At 42.4% G+C, this 24,607-nt stretch overlaps 1 protein-coding gene across 4 annotated transcripts; it reads right to left on the reverse strand.

The window, feature by feature from the left end:
• Positions 1-1,341: 1,341 nt before the first annotated feature.
• On the reverse strand, positions 1,342-24,152 carry GPA33 (glycoprotein A33). 4 transcript variants are annotated; one of them, XR_014524978.1, is made up of 8 exons: positions 23,858-24,152; positions 12,929-13,083; positions 11,659-11,872; positions 10,190-10,354; positions 5,494-5,604; positions 4,155-4,278; positions 2,009-2,650; positions 1,342-1,784 (listed from the first exon to the last, which is right to left on the reverse strand). XR_014524978.1 is itself a non-coding variant. In XM_083498729.1 (7 exons), exons 1-7 carry the CDS (start codon positions 23,898-23,900, stop codon positions 2,509-2,511), a joined length of 801 nt encoding a protein of 266 aa, XP_083354855.1. In that variant the 5' UTR covers positions 23,901-24,146; the 3' UTR covers positions 1,342-2,508. The 4 variants fall into 4 exon arrangements, 2 of the variants coding, with proteins under 2 accessions (XP_083354855.1, XP_083354854.1); XR_014524979.1 differs by having other exon boundaries at positions 11,812-11,872; positions 23,858-24,148; XM_083498729.1 differs by having other exon boundaries at positions 1,342-2,650; positions 11,812-11,872; positions 23,858-24,146.
• Positions 24,153-24,607: the final 455 nt, after the last annotated feature.

A 24,607-nucleotide genomic window follows, 5' to 3' on the forward strand; every position in this document is an offset into this window, starting at 1 on the left:
AACCCATGTAATGGCAGCTCCTAAATAAATAACCAGGAATGGTCACTTGTCAGGTCTGAAATACACAGTGGAGGAAAGGTCCCTCTCCTAATGGGTACAACAAGGAATTGTGACCCTAAAAGAAACAAGTTCATAAAGGGTAGGACTTTAAGGTGGGAGGGGAAGTTCATTGCCAGGAATTTAGAGGCCTTTCCTTCTCTCCATCTGATGCTACAGGATTGTGTCATCAGCTTCTCTTTTCAGTAAGACCCACTTGCACATGTGTTACTGCTTCAGGAACATAAAGCGTTGGCATTTTTATGTTTTAAATGTTGATTCAGCAGATTTCCTTTGTCCAGGCTTTCATTCCTTTTACTGCCTCCTGTCATAATAAAGTATTATAAAGTTAGTAAGGGCAGCATCCCCCCCCCCTTGGTATGATTCTGTAAGTCTGTTTTCTGAACTTGGAAAAGAGTGGAGCTAAAATGGAGCAGACAACAAAGCTTGTAATCTTTCTTAGCAAGTCCTGCAGGTCCTAAGCATCCTTTGTTGAAATGAAATTAATGTTTCAGTGCCCCGTTGTGAGGTCTGCTCTTAATTTGTATTTGGCAATTAGGAAAAAGAGCATAAATTTACTAACTTATTTGAATAACAAAGATCAGCTTTTTGCAGAATTGAGGTATTTAGGCAAGGGCAAGAATAGTGAAGGACTACAGGGAACTCATTGCAAAGCAAGCTGTATGTTGAGAACAGAGTTCTGTGGTAGATGCCAAAATCTATCCACCCACCCAGCCTTTCCAATCCTGACTCATTGCGTCTATTTCAAACTAGGTTAGTTGTTGATCAGATACTGCAATGATACACATCTAACCTCTATATAGCTTCAACTGTTCCTTGCCTAGACCCCACCTCTGTGTGGCCTACAGCTTAGTCACAGTGCACTCTGTTGTCTGCACTATGATGTTGGGACTGGGAGCTTTCCCTGTGCTGTACCTGGTGTGTACTAAAAGAAGAAGACTTCTTGCTTTGGGAATTAAGTACTCAAAGCACCAGAAGTACTGGCATGTTTTTAAAGATTTGCTGAATTTCCCCTCCTTGGCATCCAAAAACAACACACTTGTCACCGAAAAATAGGGTGACTATATTTCGAATATGTAATTTTCAGGATTTTAAAAACTGCTAGAGGATGCACTAGAAAACTAGATTATACATTATCCAGTATGGCTGCAATTATATAGGCATGTTAACATAATGTAGACTGAGGGACAAGTACTGGACTAGAAAGGGGTGGAGAGAAAGCAGCTTCATTCAATGTAATTACTGTTTCTATTTGAGTTCAGGTGTGATAGCCAATGCTTAGAGTAGTGGTGAAGTGTCACTTTATTATTTTTTTAAAAAAATGCAAGTTCAAAAACAGCAAATTTCAAAGAAAACGCATCATTAATAACCCATGTATTGAAGATTTTCCAAGTAGCTGAAAATTAATTCTCCCCCAGGTGATTTTTTTATTATAAAAAGCTTGTTAGCAGTATAATTGCACCAGCAGTGACAATGCTAGTAGCAAGCAATTTATATATTTTTAAAAATACATTCCAAAAGCAGGGAAAGTCTGATCCTTTCCTAACATGTGAGATGACTGCTTTTGTTAGCCATTAAGAGTGCAGAGCCATTTTAAAATAAAATGAGATGGGGCATGTCTATGCATTGTCCAAGAAATGTGCCTGACAGTCGTATCAAACTCCATAGAGCAGAAACAATAATGCACTGACGGGAATTAGCAGCTTCTGGTTTGAATATTGAGGAAACTACAGTGGTACCTCAGGTTAAGTACTTAATTCGTTCCGGAGGTTCGTACTTAACCTGAAACTGTTCTTAACCTGAGGTACCACTTTAGCTAATGGGGCCTCCTGCCGCCGCGCCGCCGGAGCACGATTTCTGTTCTCATCCTAAAGCAAAGTTCTTAACCTGAATTACTATTTCTGGGTTAGCAGAGTCTGTAACCTGAAGCGTATGTAACCTGAGGTACCACTGTATAATATTCCGATAATAGCAACACAGTTATAACGGGTGTTATGTAGATGCTGCACAACAAATAAGTAACAGCTGGTGTCTTAAACTGCTCATCTAAAGGCTCTAGATTTCTTGCATCGCAGTGGCCTACTTAGTGAAAAGTGAAATAAAAGATATCCCTGTTTTCCTATATACTGGAAAGTGTCAGTTCACAATAATTCAAATCGCACCACGTGAAAACTTGAATGGAGTGTATATTGTCAATTTGACAATATAACGGTTGTCCTGGAGTCCCCCTTCCTTTTCCATTTTAAGTCAACTCTGATGGGCAAATGGGAAAGGAGCTTATGAGTAGATATGCACCAAATGCATATGAGGAAACAAGTCAGATTTTGCCTCCACAAACTTGCTGCCTATACTGTCTTGGAAAGCCACATGAGTTAAGGTGAAAGAAATATTTAACAACAGTCTTTTTTTTTCTTCCTCAAATGGGAATGCTCATCTCTGGGCCACAGCTTCTTAAACCTCCGGAGACACTCTGGAAATGGGTGGCCGTACTGGGTAGTGCCTGTCTTCCTCTTCTTCCTCCTCGTCCTGAATCTCCTCTTCAGCAGGTCCCCGTATTTTTACCTCAGGTGGATGATCGCCATTTTCTGTCTCCCTAATAATTTGGCGCAGAAGAAGATGGATTTTCAGTTATCTGTATTTCTTAATTTTAACTGATGACTTAGTATTATAGGAAAGAGATGGGGAGTGCAAGCCGGTTGGTTCTCCTTGATCTCTCAGTGGCTTTTGACACTGTCGATCATGGCATCCTTCTGGAGGGGCCCAAGGAAGTGGGAGTTGCAGGTACCATATTAGAGTTGTTCTGTTCCTACCTCTGGAATTGCTACTAGAAAGTAATGCTAGGAAATTACTACTCGGCCCCATGGCTTTTGAGGTCCCATGAGTCTCCCTGTGGAGATCTGTGTGCTACCACCATCATGTTATGCTTTGCCCATGTATGTAAAAACAGTAATTCATGAACAAACCTGAAAGTGAGGAGTGAATTGGTTCTTGTTAACAACTTAACTTCAGAGACAGTTGTTTAATAATTTAGTTTGGCAAAGGTGTCTCTGGCCTACTGGGTAAATTTCCATTTGCTTAAGCTTTCCAGAGCCCCCTCGCATATGTTGTTTGTTATGCATACTAAAAAGAGGACTAGCACGATGTAAATGCTAGACACTTTAACATTAAGTCGTGCTACAAATCTATTTCTGAAGTCAATCTCAAAATATCCTTGTGTGCTTTCCGAGCCACCTTTATTTTATTTACTCTCACGATTGCCTAATCTCACAGGAATAAACTCCATTTGGAGAATTCATATGGTATAAATCTCCATTTGCAACATTTTCACAGCATAATTTCAAAATTGGTAATATAAAGTTGAGGCTTGCTGTTATGAAGCAGGAATTCACGAAGAAGTGGTAAAGCCACGTGCATTTAAACCTAAATGTTTATGTAGCTACCCTCAATGTTATAGTTGGTGGACCAAAAGAAAGTATGTTTTAAACACCTCCCTGGTAGCAGGTAGGGATGGACATCTTGAGCTGATCCATTTTTCTTGCACACAAGCAGATCAGCAATTCCACTCCCATCAAGTATGTATGAATTTTTAAAGGGAAAATCACACCCCCAAAAATCTGCAGATTGAAACTGCTTTGGAACTATTTACCAAGGGGTCCAAAGCCTTTCCTCATTCTTTTGTTTAAACCAGAGCTTTTCAAGCTGTGCGTCACAACATATTAATGTGTTGGCTGCAGTGTGTAGGTGTGTCACACAAATGCTCCCCACACTCTTCCTGGGGCTGAAAGGGGTTAGTTCAACCTCCGGTTTGCTAGTAAAATGAATTACTGTGTCACAAAATGATGCATGTTCAGAAAGTGCGTCACCAACATGAAAAGTTTGGAAAGCTCTGGTTTAAACCATTTCTACCTGCTGCTAGCAGCTAGAAAGCTCAGCAGTTGCTGTGCTTGTTGGGGAAGTGTTGAGTACGAAGCTATTGGAAGCAGCAGCAACAGGGACATGGCAGGGGAGTAGAGAGAGCCGGCTGCCTCAGAGGTGCATGCAGTATGTAATTTCTCCGTGCTACTTTTATTCCACCCCACCTAATGAAAGGCACTCACGTCATCTCATAGTCTTTTTCCTTCCCATTCCTGCAGCAACAACAGTAAGCCACAACAGCAATAATAATGACAACAGCAACAAGCCCACCAACGACTCCACCAAGTAGGGCAAAATTCATGGATGCTGTAGAAGAAAATACTAGCATTAGTCACCTCATAGTTGAGAAACAAAATCTCTTCCTTTGGGGAAGAGCTCTTACTCCTGTTCTCCCTCTAGCCTGAGGGTGGCTCTGGCTAAATATAATATGACAAATGAGCAACTTGTGAATGACAAGCCAGGAAGGGGGCTCATCTAGGTTGAACTAGATGGTTTCTGTAGAACAGGATTAGGGAAACTCTGGCCCTCTAGCTGCTGTTGGGGTCAAATGAATAACACAGAGTTATGTGAAAATGGTCACTCAAAACTCACACACCCCAAGGAAAATTACCAAGCAGTTTCTCAGTGGTTCACTATGGCAGTAGGGTAGTTTACTACTTAATTGGGGGGGGGGGGTTTCAGCACGTTGGAAATGGCAGCTGCCACCAAGAACAACAATAATGGAGGAGAATAATCGGGGGGAAATTCAAAGGGGGGGCTTCTAGGGGGTGAGCGAAAATTTTAAAGAAATTTTCTCAGAAAAATGACTGCTCTACTTAAAAGCAGAATAAACAGGAAGTAACTTGCCTTTTTTCTAATAAACATGCTGATAAAATGGCACTGATAGAGAAAGCTGGTCTTTTTAAAAAATCATTTTTTAATTCACTGAAATAAATTTTATCTCAAATTCTATTGTATTAGTATTTGAATAATTTAAAATAGGTGGGAAGATGCAAGTTAAAAGGTCACATTAAAAGAAACACGGCTAAAATGTCATTTGGCCAGAAAAGTGATCAATAGTAAAGGAGGTGTGTGAGGTATAGATGAATGACAGTAGACTTGTTTGATCAATATGCTATTACACACATCAAAACCAGGCCTTTTAGGGAAAATAGATAGCTGAGTTTTGGTGATCTACCAATGTGGTGCTGTTTTGGTTTGTTTTCAAAAAAGAGGAAGAGCCTAGAGGAAATAGGGAAATGATTTGATGGTCCTATGTAGACACTCCCTAAAAAGTGAGCAAACGAAGCATGGCTATTAGGCAACAAATATCTAGGGTGGAAACATACTCTGAGCCGTACGTCATCACAAAGTCTTGGGCTTATTCTCAACTGCAGCCACATCTAAGCTTTGCAATTAAGCAAAGTGAGACTAGTTCTTAAAATGGGACGTGGGGTTGTTTAGGGACTTAAATGCTTTGCCGATCAGACTACAATAGCCATGCTTTCTTCCCCTCCCCACCCTTGCACGTTGCAATCTTACGTGGTGTGATATTAACAGTGATGTTGCATGAACTCTCTCCGATAGAGTTTTTGGCAAGGCAGATGTAGTAGCCAGTGGTGTCTATAGAGATGTTCTTCAGCATAAGCACTCCTGATGCAAAAGAGAAGATGGAAAGGGTCATCATTATTTAGCAGGTGCAAATAGAAACAGTGTCTTCAGCCATATTGCGGTTTTAAATCCACCTTATGTGAAGAGTCTTACAGACCCTGGATGATGGTTTCATAGTGACCAGAGCATTGCCCAGGAGCCTGAGCTCTGGCAAGGATCAATTGCAGAGAAGATGCAAGCAAGCCACATGTGTGGTTTTGCTTACTGCATTTGTCACCATGTGTTCCCAAATGCAGTCCCTTATTCTGTTTTGGCGGACCAGTCAGTACAGGCGGCCATTGCTCCAATTTTATTCTTGCAACAATCCATGAGATGGGTTAAAATGAAAGAGATCGACTAGCTCACTAGATTAAACTGGATTAGTATCCAGTTTAGTGCACAATGCTGACTTTCTGATAATGCTCGTGACTGAGTTAGCAGCTCCACATTTCACACCACATAGAAACTAGGCGGGTCGTCAGAACATCATGAAACTGTGTTTTCATGTGACTGTACCACAATTTTCAATGTTTTATGTACTTTTTCCATGCAACTTGCATTAATCCTAACATGGATACAGATACATGCAAGAATATGCCAGGCCTATCCTCCGCCCTCCATTACGGGCTCCAATTGCAGCAATAACTGGACCCTACTCTTTAAGTTGTACTTTTCTGATCTTTCTTTGTAGATTTCTTGACTGACAATTTAATATATAAAAATATGGGCCAGAGTTAAATCTTTATTCTGAAGCAAAATGAGAAGAAAACAATAAACTAACCAATACCCCTAGAGATGGGGATTATGTCAGTATTTACAGTGCCTGACTGAGATCCTATTTTCTGGTGTAGTGGTGCCACCTATGGGCAAAACTAGTGAACAACGAGCACGTTTTGCACACATTTTCTTTGCAAATCTTGAGCTATTTTAAAGGCTTACTTAGACAATCAAAATGAAGCATGTTTTGGGGTGGGCAATCTGCATCCACAAAGGTTAGCTGAAGAACTATGAGAAAAATATGTAGGCTACCTAAAGCAGAGTACAAAATGAGATCAACAAAGCTTTTTTTAAAAAACCAAAGGCAGCTAAATTTTATATATATATATATATATATATATATATATATATATATATATATATATATATATATATATCCAACAGATGCCTAAAATGTCAGTAGACTGTGAATTCCAGAGCAGTGGTTTCACCACGCTACCATCACCTCCCCATAAATACACAACAAACATTACATGGTACAGTGATACCTTGGGTTACGTACGCTTCAGGTTACATACGCTTCAGGTTACAGACTCCACTAACCCAGAAATAGTACCTCAGGTTAAGAACTTTGCTTCAGGATGAGAACAGAAATCATGCAGCGGTGGCGTAGTGGCAGCTAAAGTGGTGCTTCAGGTTAAGAACAGTTTCAGGTTAAGAACAGACCTCCAGAACGAATTAAGTTCTTAACCCGAGGTACCACTGTATACATAAAAGTGTAAGCAGTTGAATAGGCCCTCGTGGGCAAGGTGACCCCTCAACCAAGCTGGTTGCTGGCTATTATGGGCTTTATGTACTAATTAGGAAATTTTGAACTTGACCAAGTTACAAACCTGTAGACTGGGCAGATCTTTGAGGACAAGTATAATATGTGGGCAAGATCTCGCTTCTGGTCCCCAATCATAGAGCCGCACCCTGCACCAACAGCAGTTTCCCAATCAGGAGCAAGGGAAGCCTTATGTAGTGTGTTGCAGTAATCCAGTCTTGACGTTACCAATACCTGGACTATTGTGGTCAGGCCATCCCAGTCATGGAACAGGCAGCTGTCGTATTTTAATTTAATTAAAATGGTCTGTTGTTTTGTAGGTTTTAGCTTTATTTGCAATTTTATTTGCACACCACTTAGCTCTTTGACTAAGTGGTTCAAAAATCATCTAAATAAATTAAGTAAATAAATACCAGCTGAAGATGGTAAAGGGATGCAGGTGGCGCTGTGGGTTAAACCACAGAGCCTAGGACTTGCTGATCAGAAGGTCGGCGGTTTGAATCCCCGCGACAGGGTGAGCTCCCGTTGCTCGGTCCCTGCTCCTGCCAACCTAGCAGTTCAAAAGCACGTCAAAGTGCAAGTAGATAAATAGGTACTGCTCCAGTGGGTAGGTAAACGGCGTTTCAGTGCGCTGCTCTGGTTCGCCAGAAGTGGCTTAGTCACGCTGGCCACATGACCTAGAAGCTGTACACCAGCAGCGAGATGAGCGCCGCAGTCCCAAAGTTGGCCACGACTGGGCCTAATCAGGGGTCCCTTTACCTTTACCTTTACCTTAAAGATGGTAAAATGTACCCCTTGCTACCAATACCACTAAACCTCCAGGGACAAAACCTAGATCTAGGAACATGCTCCTTGCTCCTTCAGAAGAAATGCAGCCCGCTTCAGAGCAGGCAATTGGCCAGTTTCCCATGCACCAGAACCATAGATCCATAGGGCCTCTGTCCTGTCAGAAATTAGGCTCAATTTATTTCCCCTCATCTAGCTCATCACTGCATCCAGGCACCAGCTCAGCTCCTGTATGGCCTCTCCTGATTCGGATGTTAGGGAGAAATAGAGCTGAATGCCATCAGCTTACTGACAGCATCCTGTCCTAAATTCCTTCATGACCAGTCCTGATGGCTTCATATAGATAGGAAATAGCATTGGGAATAAAACAGCTCCCTCCAGTGTCCTATGGCTTAACTGCCAGGGGCTGAAAAACAATCTGCCAATGCTATTCTTCGCTCTATAAATATGGCTAGAATACTGTAATAGTATGCCTGATATGCAGGGTCAAAGGTATCAAAAGCCACACATAAATTGCAAAGGAAGCAAGGTCATACTCCCCTTGTCCCATTCTTGATAATGGTCAGCCATCAGGCTGACCAAGGCTGATTCAGTCCCGTCCATGGCCAGGTCTGAACTCGACTAGAGCGCGATAATCTACACCATTCAAGAATGACTGTAAGTGCCCCATCATAACCCTCTCAGCCACATTTCCTAAAAAGTGGGCATTAGCAACTGGTCAGTAGTTAGTCCAAAGCAACAGATGGGGACGAGGCTTCATTATGCGTTGGCAGCTAAGAAGATCAGGAGAAAAGAACTAGATAAAATAGCGGTCAACTGCAAAGGTGATTCAGACATTTAAGCTGGCGCATTCTACCTGAGAACCCCCTGCTATTATATCATATGCAACAAATAATTTCTAGGAGATGTGATTGTTGGTCTTTGTATTCACAGTGCCTGGTGTTTTTTTTGTTTTTGTTTTTATGGTTATTGTTGACTTTCTTTTTGTTTCCTTTGTGAATGATGCCATGGCCTTTGGCTAGTGCAATAAAGTTGATGATGATGATGAATAAACCAAGAGGGGCAGAGATCAAGGGGGAACAGAGGGTAGCAAGTATATTCCTGACATCATTAGGCTGCATAAACATCAAGTGATCTCACAGCATCTCATAGGGTAGTGGCATTGGACACTTCAGCCAGCGCTACATCGGCGCTGGAATCAGCATCCCAACGGGTGCGGGTTAGGTTTGTTCAACATCAAATGCAAACAAATGTTTGTGGTTTCACATTAAGGAAACAGATATGCAGAGTGCAGTGTTGCCCTGTCTTTCAACAGTGATATAATCTGTTCCAAGACAGATGGGTGTGCTGCAACCTCCCACGTACCCAGCCTGACACATGTAGGCTTAAAAAGTCTGGATCTCTTAATTGCTATACAGGAAACCTGGTTGTGTCAGTGCCACAAGGGAGAGCTTGGAACAGGTGCATCAGAGAACTGGAGAGGCCAGAGCATGATAGAGTCCTCCTTACCACCACTTGGCAGGAGGAGGAGGAGAGAGAAGCAACTAGATTGCCCATTAATTACAAGCCCCACTGTGGTTAATGGCCTCATGGTGAACAATTGTCTATGTTCACCCTACATTAACTAATGTATGTTTTCGAAGTAATGATTTTAATCATTGTGAGAGAAGAACCAGGCAGTGAGCATGATTCTGGATTCATTGCAATCGAGCTAGCACTAATTTTCAAGGTCTGTTGGTAGAATTAGGGGCCTGCCTCTTGCTGAAATGAAAGTCACAAGAGTGCCACTTTTGCCTTGTTGCATCCAGAATTTATTACAGTAAACTCCCAATTTATGTGGGGCTTACGTTCCAAGGCACCACGCTTTTAAGTGAAATTGTGTATATTTGAAGCACCATTGAAAAAGCCTGCAATTACCCCGTTTCGCCCCCACCATGTTCCACTCCTTTTTGTGATGTTTTTGAGTAAATTCTGGGTTCACACATATCAGGTGTGCCTAAAACGGTTGCTGCCGTTGAATGAAATCAGGCATGAAGAAAATGGCAGAGATAACCAGTGAGAGAGAGAAGGAAAACATTAGAATGGACAAGGGAAGATCGCATCTACACTGTGCTTGCTAGATAACACTTTAAGGACTAAATTAAAATGATGGTTTTTCATTCCTCTTTTTACATTAATAATCTTCAAAATATTTGCAAGCATTTAAAAACTGAATACAGAAAAACGATTTTCACAAAGTACCAACATCTCACTGCTTACCTGGCATTACTGTTCCTACGAGTGCTCGTTGTTTGTTTTCTGGATCGTAGCTTTGCCAGGAATATTCGGGTTTGGGGAATCCTTCGATAGAATTGCAGGTCAAGTTAATGTTTTGTCCGAATTCTGTGGTCCCTATAATTTTGCAGGCTGGCTTGGATGGAGCCACTAGATAGGAGGAAAGAATAACTTGAGCAAATTCAGCAACATAAGAATGGAAGCTGTTGTGTTGAGGAGAGCCTAAAACATGTTCTGTCTTCAGATCCCATCACCAGCAGTAATGCATGCTGACCTTCACAAACAACACTGACCCATTTTATTCCAAAATCTGCACATCTTCACAATTTTCTTTAGGCACATAAACTGACTGGGTGGGGGCAATAGCTTAGCAGAAGTGCACATGCGCTGCAGAAGGTATCAAGTTCATACCTCAACTACTCCAATTTAAGGATCAATAGCAAGTCATGGGAAATATTAAAATTATTATTTAGTGAATTTATACAGTGCCCTTCATCCAATGATCATGGGTCAGTTTGCAACAAGATGAAATTAGACATTTGAATTCCCGGAGAACTGCTGTCAGAACACGTGGGAAGTGTTATCTGCTATAGAACAACTTCCAACCTTCCTCACTTCTTCATATTCCCATTGAGTGAAAACTTGGTTAAAATATATGGTTGTCTTCACCATTCTTTCCATTAGTACAGTGGAACCTCAATTTTTGAACATAATCCGTTCTGGGAGACTGTTCGACTTCTGAAACATCTGAAACGCAATATGGAAGCCTCAATACAAAAGGGAAACTCAAAACGGAAGCCGTGTGGCATGTTCGGCTTCCAAAAATAATTCGAAAACCAAAGCAGTTACTTTCAGGTTTTTGACGTTCAAAAGCTGAAACGTTCAGCTTCCGAGACGATCAAAAACTGAGGTTCCACTGTAATGAATACCAACAGTGTTATTTTTCTAGAAAAAGAGGTGCCAGAACTCACCATGAATGCCTCCCTTTTTCCCTTACAATAGCAATGGCGCCCTCCTGAGAGGTGCCAGAACTGAGTTCTGGTGGGAGGAAAAGCCATGAGTACCAAGTCTAAGATCATCTGTGGCAGGTATCTTCAACCTTTTCAGACCCAGGATCCATTTTTAACCCGAACATGCATTTGGGGAGCCATTTCTTAATCTTTTACCATATATTTGCATGGTGGCAGTGCTCCTATCATGACTCCCCTTGGATTAGGCTACAATCCACTAGTGGGTCGTGATCCACCAGCTGAAGACCAGTGATCTATGGCACAAACACTACATGATAGCATCATCTAGAACAAATGTGCATGGCTGCCTTATGTTGCAGTGGAGCACAGTTTTAGCGATCCGATTACGCCCTGATCATTGCAAGCAGCACTTCCTGCTTGCTGTGCGCTGCTACTGAACTAAGGTGTGAGACTGGTATGTATACAAAGGGCAGAATGCCTTACCAAGGACCAAAAGTTCCATTGTTGAATGTGTCAAGGGAGGATCATCGCGAAGACGGACTGAGCATTCATAGGTACCATTGTCATTCAAGGTCACCTGACTGAGGATGATGCCAATGTCATGATTATTTGTATTGCTAGAGAAGTTCACCCGACCTTTATAAGCATCACTAATCCATGTTCCACCATCATCAAGGTACCGGTTAATAAATTCTGCCTAACAATAAGAGAAGAGTATCAGTTTAAAAGACTTAATTACTGTGGCTCAAATATTTTGTTTGTCACTATAGTATTTTTAACCACGAAATGAACAAACAAAACACAAGGAGACCCAACCTATCCCTCTCTCCTGAATTGTCTCATTGCTGAGGAAATTCAGTAGTAAAAAAAAATAATCAAAAAATGCATTATAGTAGGGGAAGAAATCACTTTTAAGTGTGTACATTAGTCAAGAGCTGCATACAAATATATGTTCATGATGATGAATTTTCATGAACAAAGCAAACACAAACTGCTGGAAAAATTTGGAGAACTGAATTTAAGACTGGAAAAAATGAGAAAGTGAGCAAACTGAAATTGACAGGTCCTTCCATCCCTACCTCTCAACCCTCAAGAAATACATTTTATGTACATGGTTGGCAGCAGCAAGGAAGATATGATCAGAAACTTATCTTTCATGAGCTTAAAGTTGTTTTAGGGGCCAAGTCAATCTGCTGCATTGCCTCCAAACAATCAGTCAAACCAAATCCTTTCCTTTGGAGCCTTAAACATTAGTAGGCAATGCTCCCAGTGCACAATATTCTTATTCAATGGGACTTGCCTCCATGTAGTCACGCACAGACCTGGGGTACTGGACATTTAGTTGGGAGTTAACTCCACTGAACACAGGCAGACTTGCTTTTGAACCATCTGAACCAGTACTGCTCATCCTGCTCACATTGAATTGAACTGGATAGGCCCTAGGGGATATGTGCCCCCATCTGGAGTCACCAGTTGCTATGCATGATTGGCGGCCTCTGTCAAGTGCTGGATCAAAGCCAAAGTGGCAGCCTGATGTTATGTGTCACAAGACTAAAGATCTGGAATGAAAACAAAATTCAGGCTACCATCTGGCCCCATTTTGCAGCCAAGACCAAAGGAACCCTTGAAAGGCTGCTCACTGACAGAGGTCAAAGAGGCTCCTCTGGTGTCTTGGCAAACCTGTTTCTTCACAGAGTGCCATTTTCTCCCAGACACTCATGCGTATCATAGGCCTTGCACCATGGCTGCCCACCTCTTCTGGCATTTTCATCCAGGCAACAATGTCCCCCTTAGCTGGAGTAACAACAGAGCTTTCGTAGGTACACGGTAGGGTGATATTATCTCCTCTCTTCACTCGCACTTGCTTCTGAGGTGTGTTTACAGAGAGGGCGTGAACAGCTGCCACAACTAAAAAGAGAAAGAGAGGTCAGAAAGTCCACTGTTATCTTTGTCACTTTGACTGGAAAGCCAGCATGCATAAGTTAGGACGCCCTACTAAGATATCTCACACATCTGCATTCCACATCTGTATCTGCCTTCTGTAAGAAACGCGCTTTCTCGCCTGCTCTAGGACAGGGTTGGAGAAACATTTTCCAACCCAAAGGCTGCATCCCCTTAAGATATAGGTAGGCAGGGCAATCAATGTGACCTTTGTACAGTAGGTTACCTTCCAGCTGCACAAAAACCAGAGCTTTCTACATCCACGCCCACATTCCTCCCTCCAGGCAAGCAAGAAGCATTAGTTCTTTCCAGTATTAAGAGACCACAGATGATCACAAAGTGGTTTGCAGAACAATCAGTAAAACCATTAATAAAATAATAGTGATCTGTGCATAGGGACGCGGGTGGTGCTGTGAGTTAAACCACAGAGCCTAGGATTTGCCGGTCGGAAGGTCAGCGGTTCGAATCCCCACAACGGGGTGAGCTCCCATTGCTCGGTCCCAGCTCCTGCCAACCTAGCAGTTCGAAAGCACGTCAAAGTGCAAGTAGATAAATAGGTACCGCTCCAGCGGGAAGGTAAATGGCGTTTCCATGCGCTGCTCTGGTTCGCTAGAAGTGGCTTAGTCATGCTGGCCACATGACCCAGAAGCTGTACGCCAGCTTCCTCGGCCAATAAAGCGAGATGAGCGCCACAATCCTAGAGTCAGTCACGACTGGATCTAATGGTCAGGGGTTCCTTTACCTTTACCTTTAGTCTGTGCATATCACATCAGTTTATACAGTAAAACACAACATGGGGTGTGAAAGGATCTGGCAGAGCATCTGTGACTTCTCAGATATCTTATTTGTCCCTCCCTCCCTCCCTCCCTCCCACTGGCTTCCATGAGGCTGAGTTCTATGACTCATTCAGGGATGTACAGGGGGACAAGGTCCTTTGAACGTAAAGTTTTTATTGTCACCACACCCAGCTGACACATAATGCAGTTCCACTTTTTTTGCCTGCAACTAGTACGATAAGGGATGGCAGGTGGGAGGTTCCATCCACTGTCCCCCATAATTCAGTTTGCACACATAAAACCTATTGACAGTACGAGAAGCTTGGCAACAGCTTGACCACCACCTACCTCTGAATTTTCTGCAACGAGCAAGTGATTAAGCTAGATGGCCCATAAGGCTCCCTACAACTCTATGATTCTATCTATTTGCATTTTATCCTATATCTTACATCCCTGAGGCACCTGTCCAACTTCCTGGACAGTCCTCCTATCTGTGGAAAAAGCTAGCTTGCTGTTGGTGGCCTGGGCTCTCAGATCCTCTCTCAGCTCAGGGAGCAAACAAGTGTGCCCACAAGGCTTTTTTTTTTCCTCGCAGTGTACATTATTATGTTCTGAGGTAACTCAATTGTGCTGGAGAAACCGGTTCCTCCAGGGGTGGGTTCATAATCAGGTCATAAGACCAGCATTCAGAGAGAAGAAAGAGAAAGGCAGAGAGGAAAAGTGAGAGAGCCCAACCCTTTTACAGAAACTGCAGAGGAATGTCTCACTCAGAAAATTCCGCCCCCCGCACACTGAAATTTAAGTTGAGGGGAGTGTTTCTATAAAAATTCATATATGCCGAGAACCTACTGGAAAGCTGTATTTGTTCTGTAACCAAGGTAACCTGGGAACCCCTTGAACTTCTCCCACCTAATGGGGGATTTAGCTGAGCTTAAAGAGAAGGGGCTCAGGGACTAAGGAATGATTCCCAGTGTTTTTATTTAAAGCACATTTAAAAGACACCCCTCCCCCCAAAAAAACTGGGGAAATGTAGTTTACCCCTCACAGAACTACAATTCCCAGTACCCTTACATTACAGTTCCCTGAATTCTTTGGTTTAAATGTCTATGGCACTGGAATTTTCTCAAGTCTAGAGACCAGAAATTAAAACAAAACTAAGGCTACAATCCTACGTAGCCACAGGAAGCCAGTCCCATCAAACACACTTAGACTAATTCCTTTGTGTGCAAACACACATACATTGTCGCCCTAAGCCATTTTGCCACATGAAATAAGACAAGCAGCCGCTGGCAACAGGGACTGAAGCAGCCATTTTGCCACATGAAATAAGACAAGCAGCCACTGGCAACAGGGACTGGAAGCAGTTGGCAAGGAGGCACACTCAGAGTGAACTTGGACAGCCGGCAGGGGAGAGCCCACCCCAGTTCCTCTCCAAATCTGCTGCCAGAGACAAGTGTCTAATGATAGGGCTGGCCCTGCTTCCATAGGATCCAAATCCCAATACAACACTGCGGATATATAAATCATGGTGGGAGAGCCGTAAGCATTATATGGAATCTGGGGAGTACCAGGTAACAGGTTTAAGGTTTAAGGTAGCAGGTGATGAGAAAGGCCCCTGCTTGAGACCCTGGGGAACTGCTAATGGCCCGTCACAATTCTATCTGGGCTAGATGGACAAATAGTCTGTCCTGGTTTACAGCCACTTCCCGTGTTTTTCTTGTGCTGTGATTAAGGATGTAGGAGAAATCAAATTCATTTCTCATTTAAAGGCAAGCTTATCTAATTCACACTTTCTGAACGCAAACCAAACACAGCATCTTTTTTTAAAAAAAGCATATTACAGTAAATGACATTTGTAATACAGTTATTATTTGAGATTCTCTGAATTTTGCAATGCCAACCAAGTAATGGGTAGAAAAATGCATACACATACACACACAATGCATACGCGTGCACACACACACACATATGTATGTATATGTATACACAGAGAGAGAGAGAGAGAAATGCATATATTAGTGAAAATATAAAAATGAATTCTATTAGAAGAAATTGCTTTGCAACGAAATGTATATATTAGGCAAAATTGCATAAAAATGTGTGTAATAGGAGAAATTTAAACTAAATATAGATGGATTTTCTTGAGGACTTAAAAAAAACTTCAAACTGATGTGGAAATGTGGAGCACGGATTGTAAAAATGAAAAACAGAGAGAAATCAAAATTGACCTATTCCTAGGCATGAAGGCCTCGCCCTCTGGTGTCCCATTCCCCCACCCCCAAGCATTCTGCTTGACTTGGGGTAGCTTATTTTCAGGGAAAGAGAAAAGCTTTTCCTGGCAGAGCCACGGAGGGCTAGCTTTAGACATCCATGGTTGCATTGGCAAAATATTAAATTGTTGTTGTGCTCTCTCTCCTCAACTCATCTGTAACTGAGAGCTTTCTGAACTGCCTTCCCCCACTAAGCTCAGAACATGAGTAGCTTAGGGCTCCAGCATGTAACTTGCATTCCTACCTGGCAACCGTGACACCCTCTCCAAAGGGCTAGTTAGCAGTGGGAATCTTTTTGGCACTTTATTTGTTTGCCATTCTTTTAGGCCACCCTTGATTAATTACATAGGAATCGCAGGGCAGTTTCCAGCATACATATAAAACAACATAGTATATCAGATAACCACACGATTTTGGTTATCCTATCAAGATGGAAAAATGGGGAAAACTATGGAAAACAGATTTAAAATTCACCATGTGCTATCTTATAAAAGAAAACTTTATGAAAATGATCCACAGATGGTACCTGACCCCAAGCAAATTAGCCAATATAAATAAAAATAACAGTAATAAGTGTTGGAGATGTAAACAAAATGAAGGAACCTTATTCCAGATGTGGTGGACATGTCCCCAAATGTAAAATTTTTAGGACATGATTTATGAAGAACTAAAGAATATGCTAAAACATACATTTTTAAAGAAAGATGAAGCTTTCCTATTAGGCATTTTAACGATAAGCATCCCAAATGAATATAAAAGAGTGTTTATTTACGCGACAACAGCGGCTAGAATATCAATAGCAAAATACCTGAAAAGTGAGTTAATACGAACCAAAGACGAGTGGCAATTGGAGTACCTCCAACTAGCCAAAATGACAAGAACTAATAAGAAACCACTCAGGCGACAAGGTAAAAAAGGAATGGGTTTGCTTCAAAAACTACAGTACTTGACTAAATATGGTTCCAAAAATAATACTTGCTTGTGCTTATATTAATTTCACAGATATAATGGGGGGGGAGAGAATTGATTTAAATAAAGGAATACAGATTACTGGTAACTAATGAGAAGTGTTGAAGCTGCGAAGGGATAGAGGGAAGTCAATTAACATATTAGGGATTCAAACAAGTTTAACGGAACAGAAAGAAAGTGATTGTAAGGAAAGATAGAAAATAAGAAATATTAATGTAATTTCTTTCTGGTAGCCTTTTGTATAGAATATTCAAATTACGGTTTGTATCCTTTGAGCAATTGTGTGCATCTTTTTAATTCTTTTTTCTCTTATTTGTATTTTTTCTTTCATTTTTCTCTCTTTTTTCTTTTCTTTTTGTGTATTTGGGTATAACTTTTAATTTATTCTTTTCTCTGTAACTTTCAAAAATGCAATAATTTTTTTAAAAAACAACAACATAGTATAGCAGATAATACAACACAATGCAATATTTAAACCATCGCCTGCAAAAAGAGGGGCAATTCAGAATATACCAGGAGTTGGAGGCACCCAGTGAGATTTATCCAGTGCTATTTTTCTAGAAAAAGAGATGCTGACACTCACCATGAACACCTCCCTTGTTCACTTATAATGGCAATGATGCCCACCAGAGAGGTGCCAGAACTCAGTTCCGTTGAATTCTGGCTGGAAAAAAGCCCTGAATTTATCCAAAAGCCTAAGAGAACAAGTGTGCTTTAACCATCCATTGGAACTACACTACATTTGTCTCCACTGAGCCTCTAGCTCAGTGGTTCTCAACCTGTGGGTCCCCAGATGTTGTTGGACTACGACTCCCATCATCCCTGACCACTGGTCATGCTGGCTAGGAATGATGGGAGTTGTAATCCAACAACATCTGGGGACCCACAGGTTGAGAAACACTGCTCTAGCGGGAGGTTATTCTAGTCAGGGTGCCACTACAGAGAAGGCCCTTACACATCACTTTGGAAGACAGGCAAACTAATAATCATGTACTGGATGAAGCAAAGATCTCCAGTGTTGAAGCAATGATTGTTCAACATCAACTTCGTTGGACTGGTCATGTTGTGCGGATGCCTGATTATCGTCTTCCAAAGCAACTACTCTATTCCAAACTTAAAAATGGAAAGCGTAATGCTGGCAGTCAACAAAAGAGGTTTAAAGACTGTCTCAAGGCAAATCTAAAAAAATGTAGTATAAACACTGACAACTGGGAAACACTGGCCTGCGAGCGCTACAGTTGGAGAACAGCCTTTACCAAAGGTGTCATGGACTTTGAAGACACTCGGACTCAGGACACAAGTGAGAAACTTGCTAAGAGGAAGGCACACTTGGCAAATCCACACCGTGATCAACTCCCACCCGGGAACCAATGTCCCCACTGTGGAAGGACATGTGGGTCCAGAATTGGCCTCCACAGTCACTTACGGACTCATTGTTAAAACTGTGTTTTTGGAAGACAATCTTACTCAGCTGTGAGTGATCGCAAAAGAAGAAGAAGAAGAAGAAAACGACAGAGAAGGCCACACTGGAAGGAACAAAAAGGAAGCAAAAGCCTACAAGTAATTGTAGTAATAAGTCCAAGCAGTCATCATAAGGGCACTCAACAGTTTGGAGTGGCAACAGTGAAGTTGGCAGCCTTTAATGAAGTCATGCATTTGACATAGTTGATGAGGTAATTGCCATAAGCAACTTTTGATGAGGTGCTTTGGAAAGTCTGGGCTGCCCTGTGTTTTGTGAAACGTTTTCCTAATCAGATTTCTATATCTAGTTTGCAACAGGCAGGCAATGGGTTAATTTCCTAGGTGTCTTTTCTTTTATCTGTTCCGTTGCGCTGACATTCCCTGACTGGCTTGTAATCCAGTTTCAACATGGGAAGATCCTCGAGAACAAAGCATAATCGCTGCATTTTTCGCTGGGCTTTGACAACTCCCTGTTTTGTTCCATCCTGGCATGTTTCCTTCTGCATCCATTGTATTTCTTTCTCTTTTCTTCCTGTGATGTTCATCACCTCGCTAACCGTCAATGCTTTTTTAAAAAAAACAAACCCTCCGTTGAACAAGCAAGTTAAAATAGGCTAAAAATATGAAATAAATTGGTTTTGGAAACTGATCAAATCGTTTTAAGACCAGCAAATGCAGATACAGGACTTTAACAAAATTCCACAAATATGGGGGGTGGGGGGTGCCCTATACAATTAAAAGCTTAAAATATTAAGCTTATTTTATAAATTCCCATGGATGGGTCTAGGGCAGGCATAGGCAAACTCCGGCCCTCCAGATGTTTTGAGACTACCATTCCCATCATCCCTGACCACTGGTCCTGTTAGCTAGGGACAATGGGAACTGTAGTGCCAAAACATCTGGAGGGCCGGAGTTTGCCTATCCCTGATCTAGGGATACCCAGGAAGCAGAGGACTGAAAAAAGGCTTGTTTGCTAGCATGATGAGCTATCAAGGAATTATGGACAAATAAAAGTAACAGAGCTCCAATATAATTCTTTTTAAAAGAAAAACAGTTTTGGGAGGGGAGAGCAGGAAAGACGCTTAACCCTTTCCCTGCCTGCTTTATCTCTACTACAAATCCTCCCCACTTCCTTACCCTGTCTGATCGGTGGGATACAATAAATAAAAATTATTATAACTATTATGTCTAGAACAGGGCTTCAGGTATTATTTTTTTCTATTGAGGGTCACATTCCCTTGGGGATGTTCTTTTTGGTTGCTACATGCTGGTGGCAGGTAGGAGGAGCCAAAAGGCGGGTGGTGAGGGCCAAAAATGAGTGGAGTTTACTGCAGGATTGTATGGATCATTTGTTCCCAGTGAGAAGCGGTCCAGAAAGCAAGAGTAGCCTCACCTGCAGCATCCAGAGAGCCCTGTGAAATGTGTGTGCCTGCTATAGTTTCCCCTATATGTCACCCACTCTCCTTGCCCTTCCAGTTTCTCTATTCAAAATCCTCTCCTCCCAGAGCTGTTCTTCTTTCGGAAGAAGGTCTTCACAACTTTGTTACATACCTTTGCACAAAATGCGAGTTTGGGGCTATGATCAGGCAAGTGGAAGCATGCTCATATTCGTTTGAGGATCAGCAGGATGAATCAAGAGAGAGAGGGCTGGAAGTGTGTACCAGTCATAAACGGATGTCTTTCATGAGAACTTTAAACAGAAACTTTGTACTAATTTAAATATTTTTCCCCTGTAATTCTAGAAGGAAATCCATCATCAAGAGAGAGTCAATAGACAGCCAGAAACCATGTGCCAGGAATCCAGGGAGGCATGTCCATTCAGGGATGTTCTTTCTGCTCCCACTCTCCATCAGCTCTCTATCTGGCCCTTGGGATTCTCCCCAGACCATACCCCCCTTCCCAGCCACATCCCCTTTCATCAGACCACAACCTTTCTTTGAGTTCTTTCGTCTGGCTGAAACTGGGACAATTGATTCTTGTTTGCCTGGATAAACAAGAGCAGGGGTGTGGGAATGGGCATAGAAACTAGCCTACTGTACAAAGGTAACTTTCACATTTGCTGCCATTCCCACTTTGGCCTTCCTCTGCCCACCACTGGCCTGTGGCTCTGGGAAGACTGCCCAGAAGGACTGTGATATTTGGGCTGGAAATAGTTCCCCACCCCTGGCATGGGACCTACAATGGAGGACCCTACAAAAGGCAGGGCCCTTGGTCACACAGAGAATAGCCTGTATCATACACAGAAAGCTATTGCACGGGTGTCTGTAGAGGCAGAGGCAGCAGGTACGGACAGTTTCTGGGTGGATGGGGCCACGTTGCTGCTGTGTAAGCATATGAACTTTGCTCTGTTTGCTTACGACATTTTTATGCTGCCCTTCCTGCAAGGAGATCAGAGCAGCATACATGAATTCCTGCCCTCCATTTTGTTGCCTCAACAATACTATAAGGCAGGTTATGATGAGAAGGGTTGGCTCGCCAAAGGTCACTTGGCACGCTTCAGGGGATTTATGCCAGCTCGCCCCTGTGTCAAACATCCAAACTGCTGCAGTAAGCTACCTATTTGACTCTTTCAAATCATCAGTTTGACAGTTTTAGTATCAGAGTTCAATGAGTAGTTTTCAAAAGTTGCAAAGAACACAGGAGAAATACTTCAGCCAGTTGTTAAAACTCGAACAGAAAGAAAATGTTTAAAACGTGAAAATGTGATTCAGTTTGGGGGAACGATGGTGTTTTATCACTTGATTATCACAAGTTTCTCACATTCAGGTTATGGTGTTTGCTCCAATTATCACATAACTAAAGGGTTCGTGATCTACTTCTGTCTTACATTCTAGGTAAATCCACTCTTTGTGTCTTAAGAAGGTGCCCAACAGGCACAAATCCCACAGTTAACATGGAGCTCATTTATTATGAAAGGTGTACCTGTTGAATTCTAAATGATCACAGTTTCTCTGTAACTTATTTTGTACTGTATGTCTTCATCTACAGATGGTGAGGCAACCATTTCAAGCAAGAGTGCTCAAATATGCAAGCGCTCTGTTTGAATCACTGTGAGCGAAATCAACACAAGCATATAACCTACCTTAGTTCTGCCCCCTTCCCTCCCCACCCATCTGAACCAATCCACGAAGCAAAAAACCAAAAATCCTACTTCGGGAGGAGATGGTGGCAGGACCTCACTCCCACCCCAGTGACATGAGAAATATATTTTTCTACCAGGGACCATATAATCATATCCCAGGATTTTGGGGAGGAAAAGATGCCCCATGCATTGCTGCTAGCTAGTCCATTGCCTCTACCACAATCATCTCCCCTTTCCCCAAGATAAGGGTTTTTCTGCCTTAGGGAAGAGGAATTGGGTATGTTCTCAGCAGTGGAAGGCATTCCCATCAACTTGATCTCCCCCTGCCCAGAGAACCTGGGACTTGGCTAGACTTCCCAGGATATCTGGAAGGAAATGATGCAGTGCTAGATGTATGGAGCATCTCTTCACAATGGGAACCTGGAACTTGACTCCAGGCGGATAAGAGATAGTGCATCAACAATTGATACATGGGACATCTTTTCCTATTAGGAATCCTGGGACTTGTAGTCCTAGGTCCCAAATGAGAAAAGGTGCTCTGCAAATCATTGGTGCTCAATGCCTCCAACAGTATCTCCACTTTCTTCTTGCCTCGGGGAAGCAAGAGGTGATGAGAAGGGTGGGACCTTGATGGGAAAGGTGACAAATGATCCCACAGATGTGCTGAGATTCCTTGCCCCCTCCCACTGTGGATCTTTAGCTGCATTGATGGGAGGGCCACTTAATCCTCAAGGTAAAGGCTTGCACCCTGGATAATTAAGATTAGCAGAGGGGAAGTTCTTGTAGTGTTCCAGTCAAGCACTGGAAAACGCTGAGCACTTCTAGGGTGAGCCAGTTGGTTGCTCATCCCTAGTGAGGCGGGCCAGAATTCATCCCACAGTTAAATGAACTTTAGGTGCTCCTTGCCACACTTCCTGTCATCTGAGTTTTGTCACCCACTATGTCAGAACAAGTCTTTATGGGTTTCCCATATTTTTGTGCCCAGGAATGGGGTACATGTTTTTGCATGGGGGGGGGGGATAAAAGAAGTGACAATCTAGCTCAGAAAATACTGTAGTGTGTGCTGTGTCCCCTCACTGCACAAATATCAGTAGCAGATTGCACAGAAAAGTGCTGTTCAGGTCATAGCCCAAGTCCCGCCAAGGTATCTAATCCTGAATGAAATGAGAGTATGCAACAGTGTCCCATCCATCACTTATTCTTTTCTCTCTCTTTTTAATGCTGATCACTTTTGTGACAAATAGCCACACAAAGAGGTGTGAGCTTGCATCCTATATTACTGTGGATTTGTTTTAATCTATTCTACTGGGGAGCAGGGAAGGGAGAAACAATGCGTAGTGTAGTGGTTAAGATTATGAGTCAGGAACCCAAGCCCCCCCCCCCCAATCCCATCTCCATCATAAATCTGTTAGTTATCCACCTGTGGCAAGCTAGGAAAGGACCATAACTCAGTAGTGCAGCAAATGTACAGTCTTAGGGATCCACTGTGAATTAGAGCCATACAGTACTGACCTAGGTGGACCAATGTCCTCACTCTGTATAAGGAAGCTTCATATGCTTAGGATTTCTCCACTTAACCTAAGTGGAGAGACTTCATTCATTTAAGAAAACCATTTCAGAATGTTCCTTTCCTCATGTCAATGCACTGCAAACAACTTAGGATAATTAAAATCTTGGCAGAGCAGTGTGCCAGGGTAGCCTTCCTGCTTCTGTGTTTCTGTTTTAATCTAATGCTAGATGAACAGTCTGGCACTGCTGTTGTATTCTGACAGCCCACAGCATTAGGGGAATAATTTAAATGAAACATTAAAAAGTCAACATTTATAAATTGGTGTGGTCCTAGGTCCTGTGCTGCTTAACCCTGGAAATATCACAAAGGTACCCATAACACTGCTTCTTCATCCACATCCTACGCAGCTGTTGCAAAATACATAGAGGTGCCAATGGGGAAAAAATAATATTTTCTCAACAGCAACAAAGAATTGTATGAGTACAGGGTCAGTGCAGAATCCCGGTAACAGAAAGACTTTATGGGAGACACCTAGATCCTGCACAACAGATTGGTATCTACTATAAATTTGTTGGACTGCAAGGCCTGAGATTTGTACCATGAAATATCCATGGGCACCTTCTCCCTGTCCATCGCACTAGCATACCACTGGTAAGCAAAAAGTACTACTCACCTGCACTGAGTATAAACCATGTTACTTCCTTGTTCGCCATCATGGTGTGCTTTTTCCCTCACCCAAGCAAATATCCAGGTAATGAAAGATAAATCTGAAGTTTGAGGGAAGGACAACCTGCCTTCCTGCTGTAGCCTGGACTGTCTCCCCTCTTCTGTGCTGTATGTGCTGTTTCTGCTTCCTTCCCCTTTCACCCTTGCTCACCTTCCCGCCCCTTCAGACTAGGAGGGCAGGCTGTGTTCTTATCTTTTCCCTTTCAAGCTGAAGGAAACTACCCTGCCTGTTTAATTGACCCTATCCGCACCTAAGCAAACAACCTATCATTCCTGATCCCTTCTGACAGACGAGTACACAAAAGAAGCAATAACGTATCACAAACGCCCAGGTGAAAGTGCTCGTGCAAGTACCATGAGAAAAATATTATGGTAAGAAGACCACGCTGCTGCTGCTGCTGCTGCTGCAGGCACTACAATTTTTATGGTGGTTATTCAAGAGTGCTGCTTGCTTCAGCCATTAAAGACATCAAGACTAGGTGTTATCTGTGGCAGCCTAGCCTAATTTCTATTCATTCTGCTAACCTGACAGATGTGCTACAATATTTTGTTTATTCAGCACTGTTTTCATGTTGTGTGCTGTTAAAACACTTTCCACTTTCTCCACCCACTGTGCTGCAATTTACTGTCTAGGGTACATTTATAGCTATAGCTCAGAAAATCACTATTATGTTTCTGGAATCCTGGCTTTTCTTAA

This window comes from Podarcis liolepis (genome assembly GCF_965112155.1).
Source record: "Podarcis liolepis genome assembly, chromosome: 4".
Classification (NCBI taxonomy): Eukaryota; Metazoa; Chordata; class Lepidosauria; order Squamata; family Lacertidae; genus Podarcis; species Podarcis liolepis.

Bases quoted from the DNA above. Each gene is read 5' to 3' on its own strand.
- GPA33 (XM_083498728.1), bottom strand. From the start codon at position 23,900: ATGATGGCGAACAAGGAAGTAACATGGTTTATACTCAGTGCAG. The intron at 13,084-23,857 runs GTGAGTAGTACT...TTCTCTTTTTAG, and splicing joins ATGGTTTATACTCAGTGCAG to TTGTGGCAGCTGTTCACGCC. The intron at 5,605-10,189 runs GTAAGCAGTGAG...CTTTTGCATCAG, and splicing joins CGTAGGAACAGTAATGCCAG to GAGTGCTTATGCTGAAGAAC.